General features: G+C 52.3%; 1 protein-coding gene across 8 annotated transcripts; it reads right to left on the bottom strand.

Annotated features, from left to right (window-relative positions):
- Positions 1-606: 606 nt before the first annotated feature.
- Positions 607-21326, bottom strand: PRXL2A (peroxiredoxin like 2A). Of its 8 annotated transcripts, none has more exons than XM_034662783.1 (8): positions 21146-21326; positions 18232-18341; positions 10668-10830; positions 8300-8391; positions 5162-5302; positions 4346-4510; positions 2023-2184; positions 607-1360 (listed from the first exon to the last, which is right to left on the bottom strand). In XM_034662783.1, the coding sequence occupies exons 3-7, from the start codon at positions 10810-10812 to the stop codon at positions 2029-2031; spliced, it is 699 nt and encodes a 232-aa protein (XP_034518674.1). In that variant the 5' UTR covers positions 10813-10830; positions 18232-18341; positions 21146-21326; the 3' UTR covers positions 607-1360; positions 2023-2028. The 8 variants fall into 8 exon arrangements, with proteins under 8 accessions (XP_034518674.1, XP_034518677.1, XP_034518675.1 ...); XM_034662786.1 differs by having other exon boundaries at positions 18236-18341; XM_034662784.1 differs by having other exon boundaries at positions 18240-18341.
- Positions 21327-21896: the final 570 nt, after the last annotated feature.

The raw sequence follows: 21896 nt of genomic DNA, 5'->3' as shown, positions 1-21896 counted from the left end.
AGGACTGGAGAGGGTTGTTCAAAGCCCGCAGAAGCCTAGCCCTTCGCAGGCCTGTGCGAGCACGGCGCGGCGGACTCCGCGTGAAGTCAGAGCCGGGCGCGGCCGTAGTCATGCACCCGCGGCCCTGCGTTCGTTGCCGATGCTCTTCGGCTTCTAGCCCCAGCTCTGACGGTCCCCATTCTTCCTCTCCTGGATACACACAGCCTCCTCTCCTCCTGGCCCTGTGCTCCCTGGTCCCTTCTCACTGGACTCCATTCCCAGGGCACTGCCCCCCCTTCGGGCTTTGGCTGATCTCATACGCATATGCCAAAAATTCAAATGTAACAAATTAATGAATTAAATTATATTTCATCTTCTCTGTCCCTTCTCCTCATTCACCTCAAATCAGGCTGAAAGACTACCGGTAGGAAAGCAGCTACCAATTTTAAATGCCCGTCACTCCCCCAGGGAAGACAGCAAAATCACTAACACAAATGACAGGATGAAGGTGCACATCTCTTAGAGCGTGAGGACTAGAGGAGCACTCCGTGCACCGCGTACGCGGTGGGGGACACTGACTTTTCACGCTTAACGTCTTCGGCACCAATGATTTAAATTCAACCATCATTATGGTAAATATTTTTATTGTTAGTTTTATCAGAAAAACTTGTATTACAGGCAATTTCTGATACATCATTTTATTAGAGCCAGAGATGATCACTTCTTCTAGAAAAACAAACCTCTGAGGTTAGAATGGAAGACAATGAAAAAATAGATTTCACTTGATAATTTACTTTTAGTAAGCCATCTGGAACCCGCCAATTCCTTTGCGTATTACCTTAACGTTGTACTAATAGGTCATTAATAGAGAACACACAAGCCCCAAACCTTCATATCCTGAATCTTCAAGTCAATCATCAACTTTTCTTAGATTTTTGAAGACGTGAAAGTAAAAGCTATCTCCAGTAACGGCACTCACACCACGTACGCTGTAAGGAGGTGCAGCAGTCAAGGCTAAGCCTCGTATTTTCCAGGTTTTAGCTGAAATTACCCTCACTGGTTTCTTAGATTCTTATCAATCTTGTCTGGAGGCTATTTTGCCTTATTGGGCCTAAGAGAGCATGGTATTAAACTACATTAATGATCTCTATTGACAATATGGCATGAGTAGACTTCTAACTCTCCGGGGACATGAGTGGAGACACAACACATCCCAGGACACCGGCGAGTGCCCCCAGTTATCCCTGAGCGGGGCAGTTTCACACCATCACTTTGTCTCTGCGGCTGAAGTCTGGGGTTGGATCTTCCTAGCAGCTTCCAGAACAGAAACTGGGTTCACTTTGTCTCCAAATTCTTTTTCCCGATGCTCGAGAAGAATGCCCTAAAAGGAAACGAGAGGGAACATCAGTCCTCACTCTGAGTCACTCATTCATGGGACACTGAGCGGCAGCTTGGGCAGCAGGCGGCAGAGATCCGGGTCAGGCCTGGCTCTGCTCCAGTCGGGTTCAGTGTTGGTGGCAAAGCGGGGTCAGGGAAGGTTACATCACGACGGGTGGGCCGGACCAGCAGCACTGTGGGAGCAGGAAGTCAGGAGTGACATCTGTGTGGGGCGATATGATGGGGTGGTCAGGCAAGGCTTCACAGACAGTAAAGCGTGGAAGGCAGCCACATGCCTACAGGTAGAGGTGAGGTAAAAGAACACCCCAGGCAGAAAGACCCAACACAGGACGAGCTTCCAGAGAAGGGCTGCAAGGTGTGCAAGTGGAGCTCAGAGGTCAGACTCCGACCATCTGAAAAGGGAGACACGCCCTCCCTTGACCTTAGTTTTCCTAAGAAAATGGAGGCCACTCCTGATACTGTGAAGCAAAATGCTCTAAGACAGAGGATATGCCAAAGTATCGGAAAGTGGTAAAACACATAAAATAGTGTGTGTGAGATCAGTATCAAGGAATCCTTTGAAAGAGTCTTTGACCCAGGACATCAGGGAACTCATCTTAACAGAACAAATAAATAAACAAACATCTGTAAATATATTTGCTGTACCATTATTTATAAAGACTTTAAAAAACTCGTAACGTCGCACCACACGGAGGTGACTACCGGGAAGCAGATGAGGAAACTATCTCCATGTCTAACGAAGCAGTATGCGGCCATGAAAGATACTGAGGAAGAATACGTAATGACGTAGGAGATGTTCATGATACACTGTTAAATGAAAAAAGGAATATCTAGTAAGACATCATTTTCTAAACAAAACAAAACAAAAGGCTTCTCGGCTCAGCGTGGTTCTAACGGGTTGTGCGCGTGGCTGAGCTCACAGAATGGCCCTCCTCACCTGCAGCTGCCTTTTCAAATCTTCTATGTTGAAAACACATTACTTCTTTAAAGAAGCTGTGCTTTTTTTAAATTCTTTTTTAAGATTTTATTTATTTATTTGAGACAGAGAGAGAGCATGAGCAGGGGGAGGGGCAGAGGGAGAGGGAGAAACAGACTCCTGGCTGAGCACAGAGCCAGACGTGGGGCTCCATCCCAGGACCCTGGGATCATGACCTGAGCCGAAGGCAGATGCTCAACCGAGCCACCCAGGCGCCCTAAAGTAAGCGTGCTTTAAAGATTATTATTACAAAGGAAATCCCCACTGAGGGGCAGCTGGCTCAGGGGGACTGCAAAAACTCTGCTCTCAAGAAACCCGGAGGCTCAGCCAGCCCAGTCCATGTTCCACCAGAAAGGACGAGGGCAGCACGCCAGAGAGCACCGACAAAGACCAATGACACACCTAGCAACGCCAGGAATGTGCCAGCCTGGCTTGGGGAGCCTGTGAGCACCAGGTGAGTCACTGGCAGGCAAGAGAAGGCTGCCAGGTGAGCTATGCCCTGCCCTGGAGGCTGAAGGAAGGCAGAGGCAGGAGGAGGAAGGAATCCCAGGGTGCCCGAGCCAGGAGAGGCTGAGCGGTTGATCCTCTCGGGAACTGGCCTGCCCAAGTGCAGGGCATCTGGAAGGGGTCTTTGGGAACCACCGCTGAGGAGCGGCTCTGGGCAGGGGAAGGGTGGGGTCTCTGGAGCAGGGCGTGTCTGCGTTCCTGATTTCCATTTCCATTGTACCACTCAGCAGCTGTTTATCTCTGGGCAGAATTACTTCATATCATTCATAATTCATTTCCTTACATGTAGATGGGACTAAAACTCCCTAACATCCCGGACTGGTTGTGAGGAAGCTAGGAGATGGTGTACAGGAGGACTCGGAACAAGGCAGGCACTCGCGGGCAGCCATGGTCACTAAGACATTTTGATGTATTTACCAGAAAGGAAGCAAACAGGTTTGTATTCTATCAGACACCAATCCATGCTAGAGTCTAATACAGACAAGCGACAGCAGTTACCAAGGTTTCAAAGGAAGAGATTAGAGGTAGAGCTTAAAATTGAAAGATTTCTATTCCTACTAGCTTGTACTCCTCCCAGACTGAGAAAAGTATGCAATTATTAAGATTAACAGTAAGATCCACCAATGCAAACAATACCATCTTTTTACAGAGGAGGCCAAGTGTTAATGCGATCCCGGAAGTTGGCAGAGACAGGACTAGAGGTCGGGCCACCAGTCTCGAGGTCCTCCTGTCGGGCCCTTGAAACTGCATCCGCTTCACCCTCTCCCTGCTCTGCGTCTGCTGGCGCTGCGTTCCAGCACAGGGGAGCCCCCCCAGCTCGAGGCTGCCCGCAGTCTGACAGGGAGCAGCCACCCACCTGCCTCCTGGGCCCACAGGGTCCCTGTGCTGACTCTGGAGCCTCAGAGGCAGGGCCTGGAGCCGCCTGTCTGCAGATAAGTCTGTTGCCTCTCCGGGGCGGCACCCCACAGGGAAACGTGCTGTCTCCCCCCGTATCTCCTTGCTACTCCCCCTAATTAGGCCTGTTTTTCTTCCTTCTCTCCTCTTCCTTTTCTCTACTGTCCATCCCTGATGACCTGGGAAAACTGCAGGGGAGTAAGTTCTTGACAGAATAGAAATGCTTTTGTTCAAGAACAGAAGACAGAACTTGACATCAGGAGACCCAGATGCAGGCCCCAGGAATGACACTGACGAGCTGTGCTCCTGCGTGCGTTCACCCACACCTCTCAGTCCCAAGTCACTGGCCTGCGGAACACCCAAACCATCTCTGGACATTACTGTGAGGAGTGAGGAGATTCGAGTGTGAGGTGGCCTGTGAGCAGATGCGTGATAAACGGCTAATTCTCCACCTTCCCCTTCCTCATGTTCCCTGGCTTTCTGGAAGGAAGGCTGCAAGACTCCAAGTAGGAAAGGTCACCCCCCACATTGGGACCTTGTGCCCACAGACACACACACCCACAGATCCACATGTGAACATGAGGAATTTACCTGCTTTCCTGATCCCACCACAAAAACTCCCCCAAGGATGAAGCCTTCGCCTTCCAGGTTTCCAGAAAAGCCTCCGTTCCGGGCCCGGAAGAAGTTGTACCAAACACCCAGACGGACAAATCCCATAAACATCATCTTCCGCCTTTGGGGACCGTAGAACTTTTTCTGCAGAAACAAGAAAGACAGAGTCCCTTTGAGCAGCCCGTATGCCTGCCTCCCCCCCGGGAGGAAAGTTTCCCAACAGGGCATTCGTTCTCAAAGACCCAAAGCCTGCTTCCTGTCCTCCCCCCAACGAAACCCCCACACAGCTCCCATTCAGGAGCACTCTCAACTGCCCCGCAGAAAGAGAACCCTGCCAGGCCAGCTTCTGACCTCAGGGCAGGCCCACGCTCGGGACACAGATATGCAGCTTTCCACTCTGCCTCTGGCCCCTTGCTAGAGACACACAGGGCTCTTGTGCCCAGTAGGGTGCTAACAGTCTGACATCCTGCACAGGTGAGAGTAGAGGGGAAAGGAATATGGCTGCAGTGAAGGAAGGGCCAGGGGCTTGTGCTGCTTGCCGCCTGCATGGTATGAGAACCCGGTGGGGCTTCAGCAATTTCCCAGGCTCCTGTGCCCAGGTCACAGTTCAGGAAGGGTGAGAGGACACCTGTCAAGTGTCCCATCATGCTCTGCCCAGAGCGGAGCCGAAATTCAGGGCAGCCGAAAGGGAGGCCAGCCTCCAGCTCCAGGCCAGACATACCCTGGGTCATTGAACTCTCCACACCCAAGCACAACCCCCACCAGTCTGTGTCCACGGGCTCACAGGAGATGCACCTTTTCATCCAGGAAGATTTCTCCTTTGAAATAAGGCTGGAAGTCCTGCACTTCGGTCCTGATTTGTTCCTTCACCACTGCATACAGGGGGACTCCCAGCTCGTCCAGCTTGGGCTTCAGGGAGGACAGGTCGGCAGCCTCCTGCACGAGACAGGGAACGTCAGGGGCACAAACTCCTGTGGTTCTGCAGCCGGCCAATTGCCTGCTGCCCTGCAGGCCCAGAGAGGGGCTGGCACTGAGTGCAGAACAGAAGCAATGAGATGCCCGGAACAATGAAGGCCTGTGTAGCCCAGCAGAAGCCTGGCCCCACTGGGCCCGAGGCCTCCTCAGTCCAGCCTTCTTGTTCTCGCCAGGGTGGGAAGGAGAGGCAAGGCGCCTCTTATGGATGTCCTAACCATGGCCTGGGGAGCATCAGGTAACTGCGAGACTACCCCCAAACACAGACCTCCATGTGTAGCCACGATGCCCCTCTCCCACATCATCGCCTCTCCCCTGCACTCAACCAAACCAGCCCACCCTAGGAGACAAACTCCATTGGGGCCAGGCAAATAGCTGCCCCAGCGCCCTTGCTCAGTTGGCTCCCCACCCCAAAACAACCTTCCCTTTTCTCCCGCTCAAATCCCACCCTCCAGAAAGGGGTCCCTGTCTTGAAAGTTCTCCCTGGCTCATCCAGCCTGGAGTAAAGCCCCAATTCTCTGTGCATATCCAATCTTTCTGCTTGGAGACTTTTTCAGAACCGGGTCTGTGTGTGACCACCAAGGTGAGCGCGGTCACTTAAGTTCCCAGGTGTGAAATGCCGTGTCTTCCATTTCTTGTATCCCTCCATGCCCAACACATGGCTAGATACGTGGAAGGTACTAGATACCGGGTGGAAAGATTTGAAGGTGAAGGTGTATAGTGGGGAGAATGCAGCTGAACTGATAAATACAGACATCCTTGACTCTCATGAACTACATGCTGGATAAAGAAAGGAAACTACACGAGTCTTGGTAAAGCTTCGCTGTTCAGAGCAAATTCTTCACGACTGGTGTCGGAATTAAAGAAACAGCAGCCCCCCCGCCTCCAATACAAATATGTTGCTGTATGGTAGAAACTACATTTAATTTTTTGTTTATTTTCTAGAACACACACAAAGAGGACACCTAACGAAGCAGAATCCATTACGATGCACTCATTAAGAGCTTCAGGGAGTGGCAAACTGGGCCCTACAGCACAGAGGACTACAGGTCTGCTGGGGCCACAGACCACCTATGTGTGAGATGAAACGATTTCCTCCCTTTTCCTGGGCTCTGTACTGCCCAAAGCCATGAAGTGGGAACTCAGTCCTACACCTCTGGTCTGGGCCACTAAAATAACACAGACTGCCGTCCAACACACGTTTTTCACAAAATGCTCTGCCAAACAGAGAGCAGGGCACAGGCAAGCAGGGTGTATTTAGGGAAGGCAGCTGCTCTTGGGATCTTGCAGGTTTAACTGGCCTTGGGAAGTCCAGTCACGATAGGCTTCCATGTTGATATCTGAAGGCATCACAGATGTTGAACCAAAAGCCCTGAGTTTTTAGGCTTCGCTTCCCATGGTAGGTAGAAATACCCTCTCAGGATATCCACATGCTAACCCCAAGAAGCTGTGAACATGCTTTGCAACAGGGCCAGGGGGAATCAAGGCAGCAGGTGGTTGTTAACCAGCTGATCTTAAAGGAGATAATCCTGTATCATCTGGGTGGCCCCAATCCCAGGGGTACTTCCTGTGACATGGTGATGCACTGTGAGAAAGACTGGACCCACCCACACTGGCTGTAAGAGTGGAGCAAGGGGCCATGAGCCAAGGAATGCAGACGGCCGCGAGCAGCGAAGAGGAAAGGAAATCACTTCCCTCCTGCAGCCTCCAGAAGAAATGCAGCCCTGCTGACACCTTGATTTTAGCCCAATGAGACCAATTTCAGAATTTTGACCCCTAGAAGTGTAAGCTCATAAATCCATATTGTTGAAAGCCACCAAGTCTGTGATAATTTGTAACAGCAGCAACAGGAAATTAATACACCTCCCCACAGCAGTGTGACTTTGTCACCACCTCTGTCCCTTTGCCTCTTCCGCTGTATTTTCCAGGGATATGTGAGGGAGACAACAGGCATTGAAGTGCCCTGAATGTGAGCACATTCTCTGTCGGCCCAGGGACACAAGCAGGAGAGAGAGCTCAAGGCTGAAAGGAATGCCCCGGGCTCAGGAAGGACGACGAGAGGAAGAAGGACGACCATATGGACAGGGCCCACGCCACCATGTGAGAAACAGTGCTGTCTCGTTCCCAGTTCTCCCTCAGGCAAGGCAGATCTCAGAATCTAGGTCTTCTGCCACTGACTGTGTGACCAGGACAGGTCTGGCTAGCCTTCACCTATCTGTAAAGTGACAAGGCTGGACCCTGGTTTCCCTTGATAAGCTTCCTCACTTATGGAACAGGTGAGCATGGCCTCCCTTTGAGGGGCCAACCTGGAGACCACCCGGTCAGCCAGCCCCAAACTTCACCAAACTCATGCCAACTGCACCCACACCACTGGCATCACTGAGATCCCACTGAGCCATCCATGCCAAGAGCACACAGTGAGGCAGCCGAGGAACATGTGCAAATCTGTGGCTCTCAGCAGTCCCCCAGGCATTCCAGGTGGGCTCCCCAAGAAGAGGGAAACAGGAGACAGGTAGGTCCACTCTACAAGTATGACCTTGTGCTCCCCACCCTCGCCCTGTGTGTGCGGCACCCCAGGTGAGGGCTGCCCGTGGCTCAACCGGTAACCACCCAGACACTGCATTTCGATAAACAGGTGCCTGTGTCATGCATCAGGAACACGGAATTCGACCTGGTTGCCACCCCTGATTAAATCGGGAAGATGGCCCTGGACACAGACAGTCCGTGAGAGCACAAGGGCCTGTGAACGTCAAATGAGAGTCAAGTATGTTTGCTAACCCCAGGATATGGTGAGTTGTTAAATGAATACACACAGGGAGAAAAATCAAAAGAAATACCTAGAGCAAATAACAGTGCTGATCAAAGGTCAGAGTGGGCCTACAGGCCCTTGGTCCTGGCTGCAAACACGTTGGCCCCGCTTGCTGGACTCCTTTTCTCTGAACAGATCCTTGATGTACTCACCTCTCGGCAGAGGAAACAGCCAGGCCTGCGCACAGCCATAATCACAGCTCCATTCTTTTCCCAGAGCTCCTTTGCTTTGAAAGTCCTTGGTTCTGGGGAGAAAAGACAAATTAGTATTCTCTCCTCCCAGCCCAGCCTGGCCCCAAATGTGGAGGCAGTCCATAAACGACACTAGCCTAGCAGACGACTTGGAAACAGCAAACAGGAAACAGACAGGAACTAATTATCCTTCAGAGGGAAATCAATGTAGTGTAAAGACCCCGCTGTTTACCCAAAAGGGCCCTCCCCCATCAAAATCTATTGGCAAAATTGAACATCCCATGCTGGAACATTTCTGGAAAAATGGCAAATTCCTGTGCTGGTACCAGTGGACACTGTAATGATCCGTTAGGGCAGACACATGGCCAAAACCGGAAAGAGATCTTGCACTTTGATAAAAACAAAACAAAACCTCTAATTTAAAAGAAAAAAGTATTCAATGAGAATAAGTCAACAGAAATTTTTATGAAAAAAACTTTTTAAAAATTTTATTTATTTTTTATTTTTTTTTTAAAGATTTTATTTATTTATTCGACAGAGATAGAGACAGCCAGCGAGAGAGGGAACACAAGCGGGGGAGTGGGAGAGGAAGAAGCAGGCTCATAGCAGAGGAGCCTGATGTGGGGCTCAATCCCATAACGCCGGGATCACACCCTGAGCCGAAGGCAGACGCCCAACCGCTGTGCCACCCAGGCGCCCCTAAAAATTTTATTTTTAAGTAACCTCTACACCCAGCACAGGGCTTAAACTCACAACCCCAAGATCAAGAGTCACATCCTCCACCAACTGAGCCAGCCAGGTGTCCCAAACTGATTTTTTTTTTAAAGTAGGCTCCACAGCCAGCATGGAGCCCAACAAGGGCTTGAACTCACAACCCTGAAATCAAGACCTGAGCTGAGATCAAGAGTCAAACGCTTAGCCGACTGAGCCACCCTAGGTGCCCCCTTACAGAAAAAAAAAATTTAACCTAAATATGTTAACCGCACAATTATTCACAGGAGAGGGTAGAAGATGCCCAGCCAGGAAATGGCTCAGGGCAGTACGGTTCCGCGGCTCAAGCCGGCCGTGGTCCGACAGGGCCTGCAGCTAGTAGGGAGGCCTCGGGCACACGCCGGCTCCTCCCCAGACCTCGGTCTCCTCGCTCATAAGTGTAAACACCCAGCAGCTCCACTGCGGCTACGGGGGCATCTAAAGATGGGTAGAAAAGTGCCCGCCGCAGTGTCTGGGAACATAGTTAGCGAGGGCTCAGCAAGTAGCAACTCTCACTGTCTTAGCATTTCTCAGAGGAATCCGTGCCCCCGTGGCATGTTATATGGAGAAAAAGGAGCAGGCTGGGGTCTGTAATCGAAAGATTGGGAAACCCCGGGCTGAACACAGCCAAACAGGGGTCTCTCCACAGGACTGCCTAGTCCTCCACGAAGGTGACCTGTGCCTAAGTCTGTAGTCACAGTGCCTGCCTGCCCCCGACAAGCTTCCTCACTTACGGAACAGGTGAGCATGGCCTCCCTTTGAGGGGCCAACCTGGAGACCACCCAGTCAGCGAGCCCCAAACTTCACCAAGCTCGTGCCAACTGCACCCACACCACTGGCATCACTGAGATCCCACTGAGCCGCCCAGGCCGAGAGCACACAGTGAGGCAGCCGAGGAGCACGTGCAAATCTGTGGCTCTCAGCAGTCCCCAGGCGCTCCAGGTGGGCTCCCCAAGAAGAGGGAGACGGTAGGTCCACTCTACAAGTGTGACCCTGTGCTCCCCACCCTCCGCCCCGTGTGTGCGGCACCCCAGGTGAGGGCTGCCCACGGCTGTACCGGTAACCACCCAGACACTGCATTTCGATAAGCAGGCGCCTGTGCTGTGCATCGGGAACACGGAATGGGTACACAGTGGTTCTCAAATGCATTCGACCCAGGAGCTCTTTTCTGTAAAGGCCCAGGAGAAAAGAGCAGAAAGTGAAAAATGCTTTTGACAAGAAAAAGCTAAAATGTAAACCATGGTGTCCAATAAGATCACAACTGCGTACTATGTACACATGGAAAGGAATGTACAAAATAACAGTGAGTGCTGGGGCGCCTGGGTGGCACAGCGGTTAAGCGTCTGCCTTCGGCTCAGGGCGTGATCCCGGCGTTGTGGGATCGAGCCCCACATCAGGNTCAGGGGAATGGGCTTATCAGTAATTTAAAAAATGTTATTATATTTTTCCTAATGTTGTTATAGTAGCTTTTCAATTAAGAAAAAAGAGAGAGAGACAGCCCTTTTATAAGGAAAAAAATGAATAAGTCTGCATCCCAGCACCTTGGAAAAGTACTGAGGCCGGTGGGGTCACTGCTTACCCTTCTCCAGGGTTTTCAGGTCTATGTCCTCCAGATACTCCAGCGTCGCTTTCTGGGACTTGGACAGAAACACGTCTGTGTTGGCCAGGAGCAGGGCCAAGGCAGCTGCCCCCAGGGCCCCCGCACCGATGGACCACATCCCCATGGTGAAGAAACTCGGATCCTGGAGGAAAGACATTTCTGGAGATTGAGAGGAAGGAAGAAGATGTTACTGCTCCCACTCTGAGACAGCTGGAATCTGGTCTCCATGCAAGCCGCTGGCTGGACAGCCAACCAGAAGGCCAGAGGCAGGGGAGGGGAGCAGCGGCGTCAGAGTAGCAGCGGTATCAGAGACGGGAGTGGAGGACAGGACCGGACGAGGGCCGCTGAGCACCTGCTGCCACCAGAGCTTGGGGAAATAACAGACACGCAGAGGTTCCTGCCCCAGGGAGCTCACTCATGGGTCAGGAGCGAGAACTGAGAAGTGACAGCCCTCTGAGATGCCTCTCTTGCCATTCTTCTCCCGTGCCCAAAGCCACGGCCTCCCAGCTCTGTGGTGTGTCCATGCTGGGCCCCCCAGATGCAGCCTCTTCCCCCTTCCCCTCCCTGTCAGCGGCTGCTTTTCCTTCATAGTCTGGGAGTCTCTGCTATCACCTCCCTGGGGTGGGGCAGCCTTCTCTTCTTTGATCAAAAAATACTCAGAACACCAATCACACTGTTTTGTTACCTTATCCTTCTTCCTCTTCAGTTTGTGAATCCCTCAGAAACAGAGACCATAGCATTCATGCAGTGCCCAGCAGGGCCTCACTCATGGTGGGCAGGCAATCTCAGTACTTTCTCTCAACTGAGAACAGCTTCATATTTCATTCATTATACCAATAAAACAGGCTCCGAGTGAAAATAAAACCAAAATCAAAAAAGAAGCAATACATAAAACCGGAGTCGATGAGAAAGTAAATATCTCCTCAAGATTGAGCAGCTATGAATGGCACAGTTGAACAGAGATGGCCACTGGTAAACACCAGCGTCTAATCCGATGCTCTGCCCTGTGCGACGAGCGCCACACAGGTGTCTGTGGAGTGAAGCGGAGTAGATTGAGAGAGCACGCATTATGTAAAAAAAGAGCACGGTGCTGGGTGTGTGTCTGCCTCAGAGGGGCTGGCAAAAGAGGTCTGCGTGGGTCATGGGGCTCTGCAATGGCAATGGAGCCCACGCAGGTCCTGCAGAATCCAGCCTTGTTCCCAGCTCATTCCTGGGGGCCTCCCTAATGCTTCCTCATTAGGTCCCTGGGACTGCAGCAGGCACCCCACCCAGCTTTCCTTCTCCTGACAACTACTTAAAATACTTCTGTTCCCATGGCCCTCTGGCCATCCTACGGTCTTATACTGGGGGGCCTCCCTCCCTAAGAGACAGCATGACTCTGTGCAGAGATCACCGGGTACAGACCCAGGGCATATGTGTGTGGCCCACCTAACGGAAGACTTCTGTCTCCCCTCCAGCACTTGGCTGGAGAGGGGATTTCTCCAAACGATTAAGCAAAAGCCCAGAAGGCCACATGCCACTGCCAGAAGATGGGCTTTGAGGGACCCACAGCCGTAAGATGGGGTTGGGAGTAATGTGGTGGTAAGGACTTTGGGAAGAAAGGGTAGGCCAGTCTTGTGTTAGGCCAGCACGAAAAGTTCAGATTTGAGTTAAGAAAAGGGGTCTTTCAGATGGTGGTGGGAAGGAGGAATGACCAAATGAAAAGAGCATTGCAGAAAGAGGAATCTGGCATCTGCTAGTAGGGAAGGGGGAAAGGAAGGTGAGGCCAGGTGTGTGTGTGGTGGGGAGCGGTGCTGCTGAGGCACCTCTGACGGGAGGGCCTGGAGCTGGGAGAGGAGTTTCTTACAGCTCCACTTCACACTGCGGCCTCCGGGCCTGGCAGCACAGGCATCACACCGAAGTGAAGATCTCAAGCCTTATCTCGGGACTATGGAATCATCAGCTGCATTTGAATCAGACCAGGCAGTCAGTTCACATGCACACGGAAGTTTGAGAAGCACTGCCTCAGAGCAAAGAACCCAGGATTTTGTGCTTGGTTAGCCATAAGCCTCAAAATAAAGTCCAGTGACGCGGGCAGCCTGGCCTGGGAGAGCTGTGCCCTCCAGCTTCCCTTCTCTCAGCTCACTGTGGGGGGCAGCCAGGCTCATGCTGCTTCCTGGAATGTCCTACCCCAACTGTTCTGTTCTTCATGACTTGGACAGCTCCTCAAGAAGGCTTCCCGGCTGCTCTGCCTACCGTCACTCCCACTCCCAAAAGACACTTCGTACGCATGACACTTCCCGTGTGCTCCACACAAGATGTGGACCTATCTACCTTTGCCTCTGTTCCCTTTGACTCTGTCCCTCAGTTTGTCTCTAAATTGCCATGCCCAGCACAGTGCCTGCTTGGCACACAGTGAGCTCTCCAAAACTGTGCACGCAAGTGAATTCAATAGATCTGAATGATGAGGATGATGACTCATGGAGAACCCAAGTTCTTGGGCCAAGAAGGAAAGAACCTTCCAGCCCACAGGCCGGCTTCCAGTTCCTTTATGAGGCAAAGTTACACATTACTCAATTATAATTCACAGAACAATTAAGGGCATTCACAGAACAACCACAGCTCTCACCTGTGTGCTATAAACAGAAGATTCCCCAGAGCCTGGAACAATTTCTGCACCTCGACACACACCCCAAACACCCCTGGATTTCTGACATGTGTGTATGATTCAGGAGCATATGGCGTGGTTTCTGATCACAGGTCTGATAACATTTCTGAGGCAGCACACAAAAACCAGCTTATGTCTACCCTACAAAAGGACTTGCTTCAACTCCTTGAACACCTGGACGCATTGCAGGAAGCCCAGAGAGCCTTACACTCAGCTCCACATTCTCCTAACACAACACGGCTGCTCTTAGAGACCGACACGCTCCATCTTCACACCAACGGCCAGTTAGCCTGTTTGCTCACAACTGCAAGGGGAAAAGGACTCAATCAGACTCAACATTTATTTCCAATCATTTATTCAGCACTGGCCTGTTCAATAAATGGCGATTTGGGAGGACATACAACTAAGTGAAACCCAATCCTCAAGGACACACAGGCCTAGCACACAGATAACAGAAATTTGAGTGGAAAGGGGAGGCATCTTGGGCCAGGTATGAACATGAAGCTAGGGGGATGAGAGCCAGCTCCATCTGATCTGGGAAGCCATAGAAGTGCCCAGAAGGAAGTGGCTGTGGGGCTGGCGTGGGACTCAGAGGGCAGAGTGGAAGAGGGCTAGACCCTGCCTGGGCCGAATAAGCCTGGGAAAGACTGGCTGGGGACGGATGTCAGGGCTCAAGGCACTGGGAGAATGCAAACTTCTATGTCCCAAAGGCCCCCTGCCCCCCACCTCAAGTTCAAGAGCCAGAATACAAGATATGGGTGTTGTGTACCACCCCACGCCCACCTCAAGCTGTGACCCAGAAAGTGTGAGCAGAGAATCACCCCTTTGAGAAGCGTGGACCTTGCTCTCAGGCCCAGCAGCACCAAGATGTGAGAGCAGTATTAGCTCCAGAGATGAGTCAGGCCTCTCCGTGAACAGACGCCAGAGGGCCTCTAGCAGCTGGCTCTTCTGCTGGGGTTAGCGGTGAAAATTCACCCCTAGAAACACCTAGAGAATGTGCAGGTCCAGCCCTACAGCCAAGCCTCCCTGAGCTACAAAGCATTCCCAACCTGGCACGTCTTGGAGCGTGTACCACGGCAACTCCCTGCATAGTGAGAGTGACTCCGGTTCCTGGATCACAGCTATTCCCAGGACAAAAGGGGGGGAGGGGAGGGAGACCCTACTCTCTCAACAGAACAAAGCATTTTCACATGGGCCTCTAAGGCTAACAGGAGAGATAGGGAAGCCAGTAAACCAGCATTTATTTAGTGTCACTTGACGCTCAGGGCCTAATTTCATTCACCCAACAGCCTTTGATGCAGATAATACTCTTACAGTGACAACACTGAATTCGGAGAAGTTCAGGACCTTCTCCAGTGTCACAGAGCCCACAGGCAGCAGTACTGTAACCTGGACCCAGATCACTAGGACTAAAGCTGCAGTCCTTCTACCATCATACCTAGCCTCCCCACACATTCATTTGTGGGTTTCTGGGGGTCAAGGGGTATGATCCCCCTTTGTCTCAAAGAGCATTAAAAAAAAGATTGACTTGTTTTTTCAGTCATCAAATACAGCCAAACCATTAAAGGAAACTTACCATATGACCGATGTCCCCTCTCTGTCCTCCCCTTTCTATCCTCATCCGTTAAGGAAAAGGTCAGTTTCTCAGAGGTAACAGCAAGGTCTTTCACAGAAGTCCGCCCCCACCTCACACAGCTACAGTCCTCAGTTCTCACTGTGGGACTTATCGGGTCTCATCCTCTCCCACGGAAGAAGGTGAAGCATGCTCAGAGCACAGACTGACAACAGCTGTGGCCGCTCAGAATGGCAGCTCTGGTGAGGAGAGAGCGTGCCAGTGGGGTGGGGGAGAAGACCCAGCTGGGCTCCCTAGGCGAAGCTGGGGTCATCCCCTCTCCCAGCCCCATTTTCCTCCACTCCAAAATCATGGGGCTGGACAAGGTGAATGTAAGGCTCCTTAAAGCACCCCGGTGCCATCATGTGGGTCTATCAAAAGCAGCTCACTTTGGAATCTGCACATTCTTCAGTCCCCATCAGAACCCTCCCCCCTTCATTTCAGATTCCAGAGTGTTTCTTCCCTGAAGCCCAGAGCGCCACAAGCCACTCCCCACCCTGTCCCTGATCCCTAACCTCCTTAGTTCAAACCTGGGAGCAGGGCACTCACCATTCACAGCGGCCACACTCCTGCTTCTGCTGACAAAGAGGCCGACCCAGCAGGAGCAGGCGGGAATCAGGCTGCAGGGGAGGGCTGGAGGCGGGGCTCTGGAGTCCCGCCTATGGCCCCAAGCTCACTCTCTCACACAATGGGCAGGACCAGGCCACCCAGAAACCCTGGGGCTCCTTCAGCTGTTAATACTCAAACTCCAGAAAACATCAAAATGGAGAGCTGCCAAGGCCCCCAGCCCTTCAAATAGCTGAACAAAGTTTGAGTCATTCGCAGTCATGCAGATTGTAACATTTATCAAGTGCCAACAGACCTTCCCTGCTATCCGGTGCTGACGAATGAAGCAAAGGCCTTAACACCACCCACGTGTTACACTAACTGAGATCAAAGAGAGATGTCCCTTTCTCTATGGCTCCTTCTGCAGCCTGCTCCTTGCCCCATTCATCACCCCATACCCAAGAAGTCAGTGAGCACCACTGAGGCCCTGTTTTTACCCCCTTTGCCTTCTCTTCTGGTTCCTCCACTTAAGTGGCTCCTCTCACCCCACCCCTTCCTGGGCAAGCTCACCTACTTCCAGCCCTTCACTCCACCCCTTGGCATTGACGTCCAGGTCCCGATTGCTGTTCCTGACCCAAAGTTTGCACCTAGAGGTTCTGGAGGTCATCTGTGGCACCATGTCCAACACTGACCTCCACTTAGCATCAGTGTTTCTTCTGGACTTCCCCAGGCGACACAGGCATCTGGCCGACTGCTCGGGCCAGAAGCTGAGAGTCGCAGCCCACTCCTTCTCCCCCGTTGCCTGCCTCTAATCAGTCAGGAAGTTCGGTCCATCCTGTGAAACGTGTTTGCCCCCTGTTCCAACCTCAGCCTCAATGTGCCATCCAGAAAAGGCTTGGCCAGAGCCAGGTCCTCTCCAGCTTTCTCTCCAGGCTGCAGCCAGAGTAATGGGAGAACACCCCAACCTGCCCGCATCCTTGCCTGCTCTTGGTCTCTCCAAAGTCCTCAGCATGGCCGACAGGGCCCATCGCAGAGGAGCCGCAGGCCGCCATTCCGGCCACGCCACACACAGGGACCATAACATGTCCTGTTAGGCCGCCGAACTGTTGCTGTGCTGTTTCCTTTGCCCAGGATGCCCCACCCCGCCATGCAAATGACATAAAGGCCCGGGACAAATAACCCTGTCTCCCAAGTGTGAAAGCCCCAACTATCAACTGTTCCCACACCTCTGATGATAGAGAGCGTGCGGATGTGTGGAAACGTACACATATCCTTGCCACCGCACGAGCAAATGGACCGTGTATTTTAGTTACTGGCGTGTCTGTGTACATGCTATGATAAAGCGGCTGCTGTCTTATTCATTCCTCCTTCCCCAGCACTTAACACAAATCCTGCTCATCAGTAGGCCATCAATGTCCAACGAAATTACCTGAACATTATAATTTAAATTCCATGTCGGAACTAATTTGGAGGCACCCAATTTCAGCTCAGTACCAGAAAGTTATTTTGGACAGGGCTGGCTTGACCTTGAATCAAACACTCAAGCCTGGGGTTTAAGTGACCTTGGGCTGGGTCCTAGCTCCACTGCTCAATGGCAAGGCAATCTGACATAAGCTATGAAGACATTCTGTACCGACAGAGGAAGGAACTAGCAAATCTCAGGCTGTCCCATTTCTGACATCCACAGACTGTAAAGTACCGCCTGGCCTCAAGTGCAGAAAGCCATGGGGGGACCCGAGGCCAGCGCTCTCCTGCGGAATGTGCACACACTCACTCCCTGTTTCCCCAGGCCCAATTCCTGCCTGTTCAAGGAGCTGCCTCTGGGCAGGAACTGATAAAGTCTTCATAAAACAAAGTATCAGCACTGGGTGGGATAATTCATGCCTGAAACAAGTAGAGACAGCATCTAGTCTCTACACAGAGGGTACATCTGCCCAGCCCAGCCCCACCCAGGGAAGCCTCCCTCCCCAGAATGAGCTGGCTTGAGACAGGCTGAAAGGAAGAAAGGGGTGCTGAGGAAGGCAAAGGAAATGAAGAATGCACACATGGGCCTCCTTGCCTCCAGCCGTCAGTGAAGGAGGCTGGAAGGCACGTTTCATCTTCCTTCTTTGCCAAATCTCCCCATCCCTCTCCTTCCCTCAGAGCTCTGGTCAGCCCCTCCTTCACTGAGTAAATGAGGAAACTAAGGCCCAGAGAAGGGGCTAGCTAGTCCAAGGTCACATCGGGGTAGGGCTGGTCAGCAGTTGTGCTGGGACTCAGGTCTGGGTCTCCCAACACCCAATCCCTGGCTATTTATCCTGCACTGGACATTCCTGCAGAAGCTGGAATGGTGGGGGTGGGGGATCAGGGTTCAGGAAGGCCAGGGGTAGGGGGTGGTTCCTGAAGTCTTCTCGCAAGCCTGAAGAAGGCTAAAAGCAAAATTGCTCCTGAACAGGGCCTGGGAAATCTGTGGCTAGAGAGGGTACCAGTCTTTCCCAGGCCCAGAGCTTTGCAAGCAGCTTACAACGCAAAAGCAAATGTTTTTCTAAGGGTCACATTGCCCATTCTCAGCTGGGAGGCCATTCTGCACCTCTCCTGCCCATGGTAACAAGGTCCTGTCAATCCTGGATGATAAAAGGACAGGCTTAAAAATGCCAGGGCATGGGCACCCAAGGACCCATGAGCAGTAGGGGATGCGTTCCCACCCTTGTCATCAAGGACAACAGACCTAGCCAGTTAACCTAGCAGTGAGCTCTCACCTACTTGCCTCAGTCTCCAACTTTCTGTTCTGCTCCTTAGGGTGACCGTCTGCCCAGCTCTGGCCCAGCCGTCCTCTCAGATGGCAGAGGTAGGAAGTTCTGAACAGATGCTGAAAGCAGGACAAGAGGACATAATCAAGATACTGGGAAACTCTGAGACAAAGACAAATCCTCTGATCTGGGATTGAAGCTACAGAGCCCCCACCCCTACCCCCACCGCATACATGGCCATTCTGCCCCTTGCTTGCACCTGCCTCCTGACTGGGCTCAGAACACCAGCTCTGTCAGGTTATATGGGTGTGGATGGGAGGGCAAGGGTGATACCACAAAGACCCTGGGCTTTGGGACAAAAATCCTGGGTTTCCACTCTTTGAGAGGTCACCTTTTCCTTATCTCCTTCCCAAAAAGAAGGGAACTTTGAGGGGTTGTCTGGATATATATAAGAATATATAAGAGCAACATACAACACAATAAAATACAGCAGAATACTTTTATTTTTTGAGTACTGCATAATTTTAAGGCATGATCCTTCCCTACTTTACGGGACTCAGATTCACTCATTCTTTGAGGACAGGTCATTTGAAGAACATAAAACACTGAACAAGTTCTCCAGCTGTACCACCTCCACTGTGTTACTACAGGCCTGCCTCGTGGGTATGATTCTGGGTCTGGAGGGAACCCTGGCTGGTCTCAGGCCCCTCTGGCCTAGCTGTCCACTCTACAATGCATCCTCCATGCAGTGCCTGTCACCACTGCCTTCCACCCTAACAGCACCAGGGAAGGCAAAGGGCACTGTTCAGTTGAAACCTCCTTGTGCCAAAGGCCACTGAGCTCAGAGGTGAGGCTGGTTCCCCCAGGCTCTAGACAGTTGTTGCCACACAAGCCTCAGGAGAGGGAGACTTGGGAGCCTCTCAGCTCAACATTTCACAGAGGCAAGAATTTGGCTGGCAGGAGAGCTGCCTTCTTTCTTTTTTTTTAAAGATTTTATTTATTTATTCGACAGAGATAGAGACAGCCAGCGAGAGAGGGAACACAAGCAGGGGGAGTGGGAGAGGAAGAAGCAGGCTCATAGCGGAGGAGCCTGATGTGGGGCTCGATCCCGTAACGCCAGGATCACGCCCTGAGCCGAAGGCAGACGCTTAACCGCTGTGCCACCCAGGCGCCCCTGCCTTATTTCTGAGATACTGACAGAGCCTGGGGTTTCAAGCCCCAGAATTCTAGTCCTCATCAAATTTTCTGAGAACCAATTAAGTGACACAAGCTAATAAGACAATCATCCAATCATCAGAAATGTCTTCTGTACCCCTAGGGAACAATGCATAAGATCTCAACCCAATGGCATGCCCTTATAAAGGAGGGGGATGTGGGAAGAGCCACACCAAGAATAACTAAAATATACATCAAATTCCTACAGGTTGTAGAACCTGGACAAGGCACATTTTTGCAACAAAACAATGTGAATGATTCCAGAATTACCTTCTACAGAGTTGTAACAAACAAAAGGTTAAATGTACAGATGGCGTAGGGCACGCGGGTGGTGCAGACAGTTAAGCCATCAACCCTTGGTTTCAGCTCAGGCCCTCATGTCAGGTTCGTGGGATGGCCCTGTGTGGGGCTCCCGGCAGAGTCTGCTTGGACCTTCTGTCCCTCTCCCTCTGCCCCTCCCCCCTTCAAAAAAATAAGTAAATCTTTTAAAAAAATGTACAGATGGTGCTTTGTAAACTACCTTACAAAGAGTGACATAAATATGAGGTATAATGCTTACTCATTTCTAGATTAGTCAATAATTGCCCCTAAAATGTAGTTCATACACAAAATGGAGGGTTTCTGATGACTGGGTATGTTCCAAGGAGTGGGGTTTGCATTCTGAATCCCAGTTCTTGGGCTACAGGACTGAGCCAGAATAGGAACATCCAAGCAGTTTCTTGGACAATGCTTTTTAAAATAAATTCTAAATGATTCTTTTTTTTTTAATCATCTACCAAATTCAAAGGAAAATACATTGAAATAAAAAAAAAAAAACACTAACTTGAAGTCTAAGTAATTGAGCTGCAGAAACAGCATGGTCTGGAAGGAAAAAAGGCCGAGAGTCAGCTGAATCTGAACCTCAGTCCAGCTTCTGGACTCCCTGGGTGTGCTCCCTCCCCAGAACCCTTGTCAGGCTGGGCCTTAACCATTTTTTCTCCCTCTCCTTCACCTCCCCACCCCTGCAACAACCTCGACCCCGACTGTTCAGATCGATGCCTTGCTCGTCTTCTCGTTCCCAGACTTCAGCACAGGGATTTCAATATATACTTGGGCTCTTTCCAATTCTGTCAGCCGTGTGTAACGTTGAGGGGAACGAGGGAGCAGGTGCCTGAGATTCCGAGGCAACCGTGACCCCATAAAACACGCGACCCTATGGAAGCACAGAGCCTATGCGAGCGCAGAGCCGGGGAGCCAGGTCTCTCAACCTCTGTGGGTTCACCTGTGGCTATGCCGCCCGCTACCCCCAGGCAGCTCCCGGGCCCGCCCCAGGCTCGGCCCGGCGGAAAGGGTGCGCCGGGACAGAGTCCTTTTCTCAGTTCTCTGTCCCAACAATTCAGGCAGGCCGGTGTCATCGGCCTCACTCAAAGCCCGGGGACTGGGAAGGAGAAGGGGAAGGGGAACGGGGGGTGGTTCTCCGCCAGTCAGATAGATCGGCGCCGGCCCCGGGTCTTCGGACCTCCAACGCCGGGTTCTCCCGCAGACCGCGGCGGGCCGAAACGGACGCCGTCCGCCGGGGCGGTGGACAGGGCTGCCTGGGGCCTGGCAGGTGCTGCCGCACCCCGCCGGCTCGGAGGGAGCTTCCAGCCGGTTCTGGAGCCGCCGGAGGGGCCACCCGCGCGCCCGCACACCGGGCCTCGCTCACCCGGCCCTGCCTCAGTTTCCTCACCTGCGCCGCGGCGGGACCCACCCCCGCGGACGTCACGTGCGCCCGTGCAGCTAGCACCGCTTGGCCCCGCCCGCCTGCTCCGGGGCTCGGCGCTTGGAGGCTAACGGGTCAGGCCCTCCCCCGCCCCAGGGGTCCGAGGGGTGGCCCCCGCGCCTGCGCTCCTTGACGCCTGCGCCGCCATGCCTCTCACACGTGACCGGCCCCGCTCCTCCCGTAGGAGCTCGAACTCCACCGCCCCCTCTCCCCCGGCAGGGCCCCGCCCCCCGTGGGAGGAGCCCCAGCTCTGAGGCCGTCCCATTTGTTCGGCACTGCGCGGCGGAGTCCAGCTTACCTTAGATCCTCGGGCAGCTCCACGTGCCGTTCCTCGTTCTCACAGCGCTAGCTTAGTTCAGTCCGTCGCGAGTGGTGACCCTAGACCCCTGACTCATTCTTTAGGGGTACTGCCGGGAGCAAAAGGAGACTCTGGACTGCCTTAGGTGGATCTGAAAACACCTGCCCTGTAGCCGTGGGCAGAAGACACACCTTTCAGCTCAGAGATTTTTTGAGCTTTTTATGGACTTCTTTTTTTTCTTTTTGGCATAGGGATAAGGAATCTTTACGACCGACGCATTCCGATGACTGTTCTTTCAGGCTTTAGGGACAAATTCAGAATTGCTAGCCCCTTGCCCCATCTCACATTCTCTTTTACCCCCAAATCCTAGCCATTCAGCAGAGGATAGTGCCTGGTGGCCTGGAGCATCTGCTCCTGGGA

Source organism: Ailuropoda melanoleuca, chromosome 6 (genome assembly GCF_002007445.2).
Source record: "Ailuropoda melanoleuca isolate Jingjing chromosome 6, ASM200744v2, whole genome shotgun sequence".
In the NCBI taxonomy this organism is placed as follows: Eukaryota; Metazoa; Chordata; class Mammalia; order Carnivora; family Ursidae; genus Ailuropoda; species Ailuropoda melanoleuca.
This window is presented reverse-complemented; position numbering and strand designations above follow the sequence as displayed.

Bases quoted from the DNA above. Each gene is read 5' to 3' on its own strand.
- PRXL2A (XM_034662781.1), bottom strand. From the start codon at position 10,845: ATGTCTTTCCTCCAGGATCCGAGTTTCTTCACCATGGGGATGTGGTCC. The intron at 5,303-8,299 runs GTGAGTACATCA...TGTCTCGTGCAG, and splicing joins GCTGTTTCCTCTGCCGAGAG to GAGGCTGCCGACCTGTCCTC. The intron at 4,511-5,161 runs GTGCATCTCCTG...TTGTTTCTGCAG, and splicing joins AAATCTTCCTGGATGAAAAG to AAAAAGTTCTACGGTCCCCA.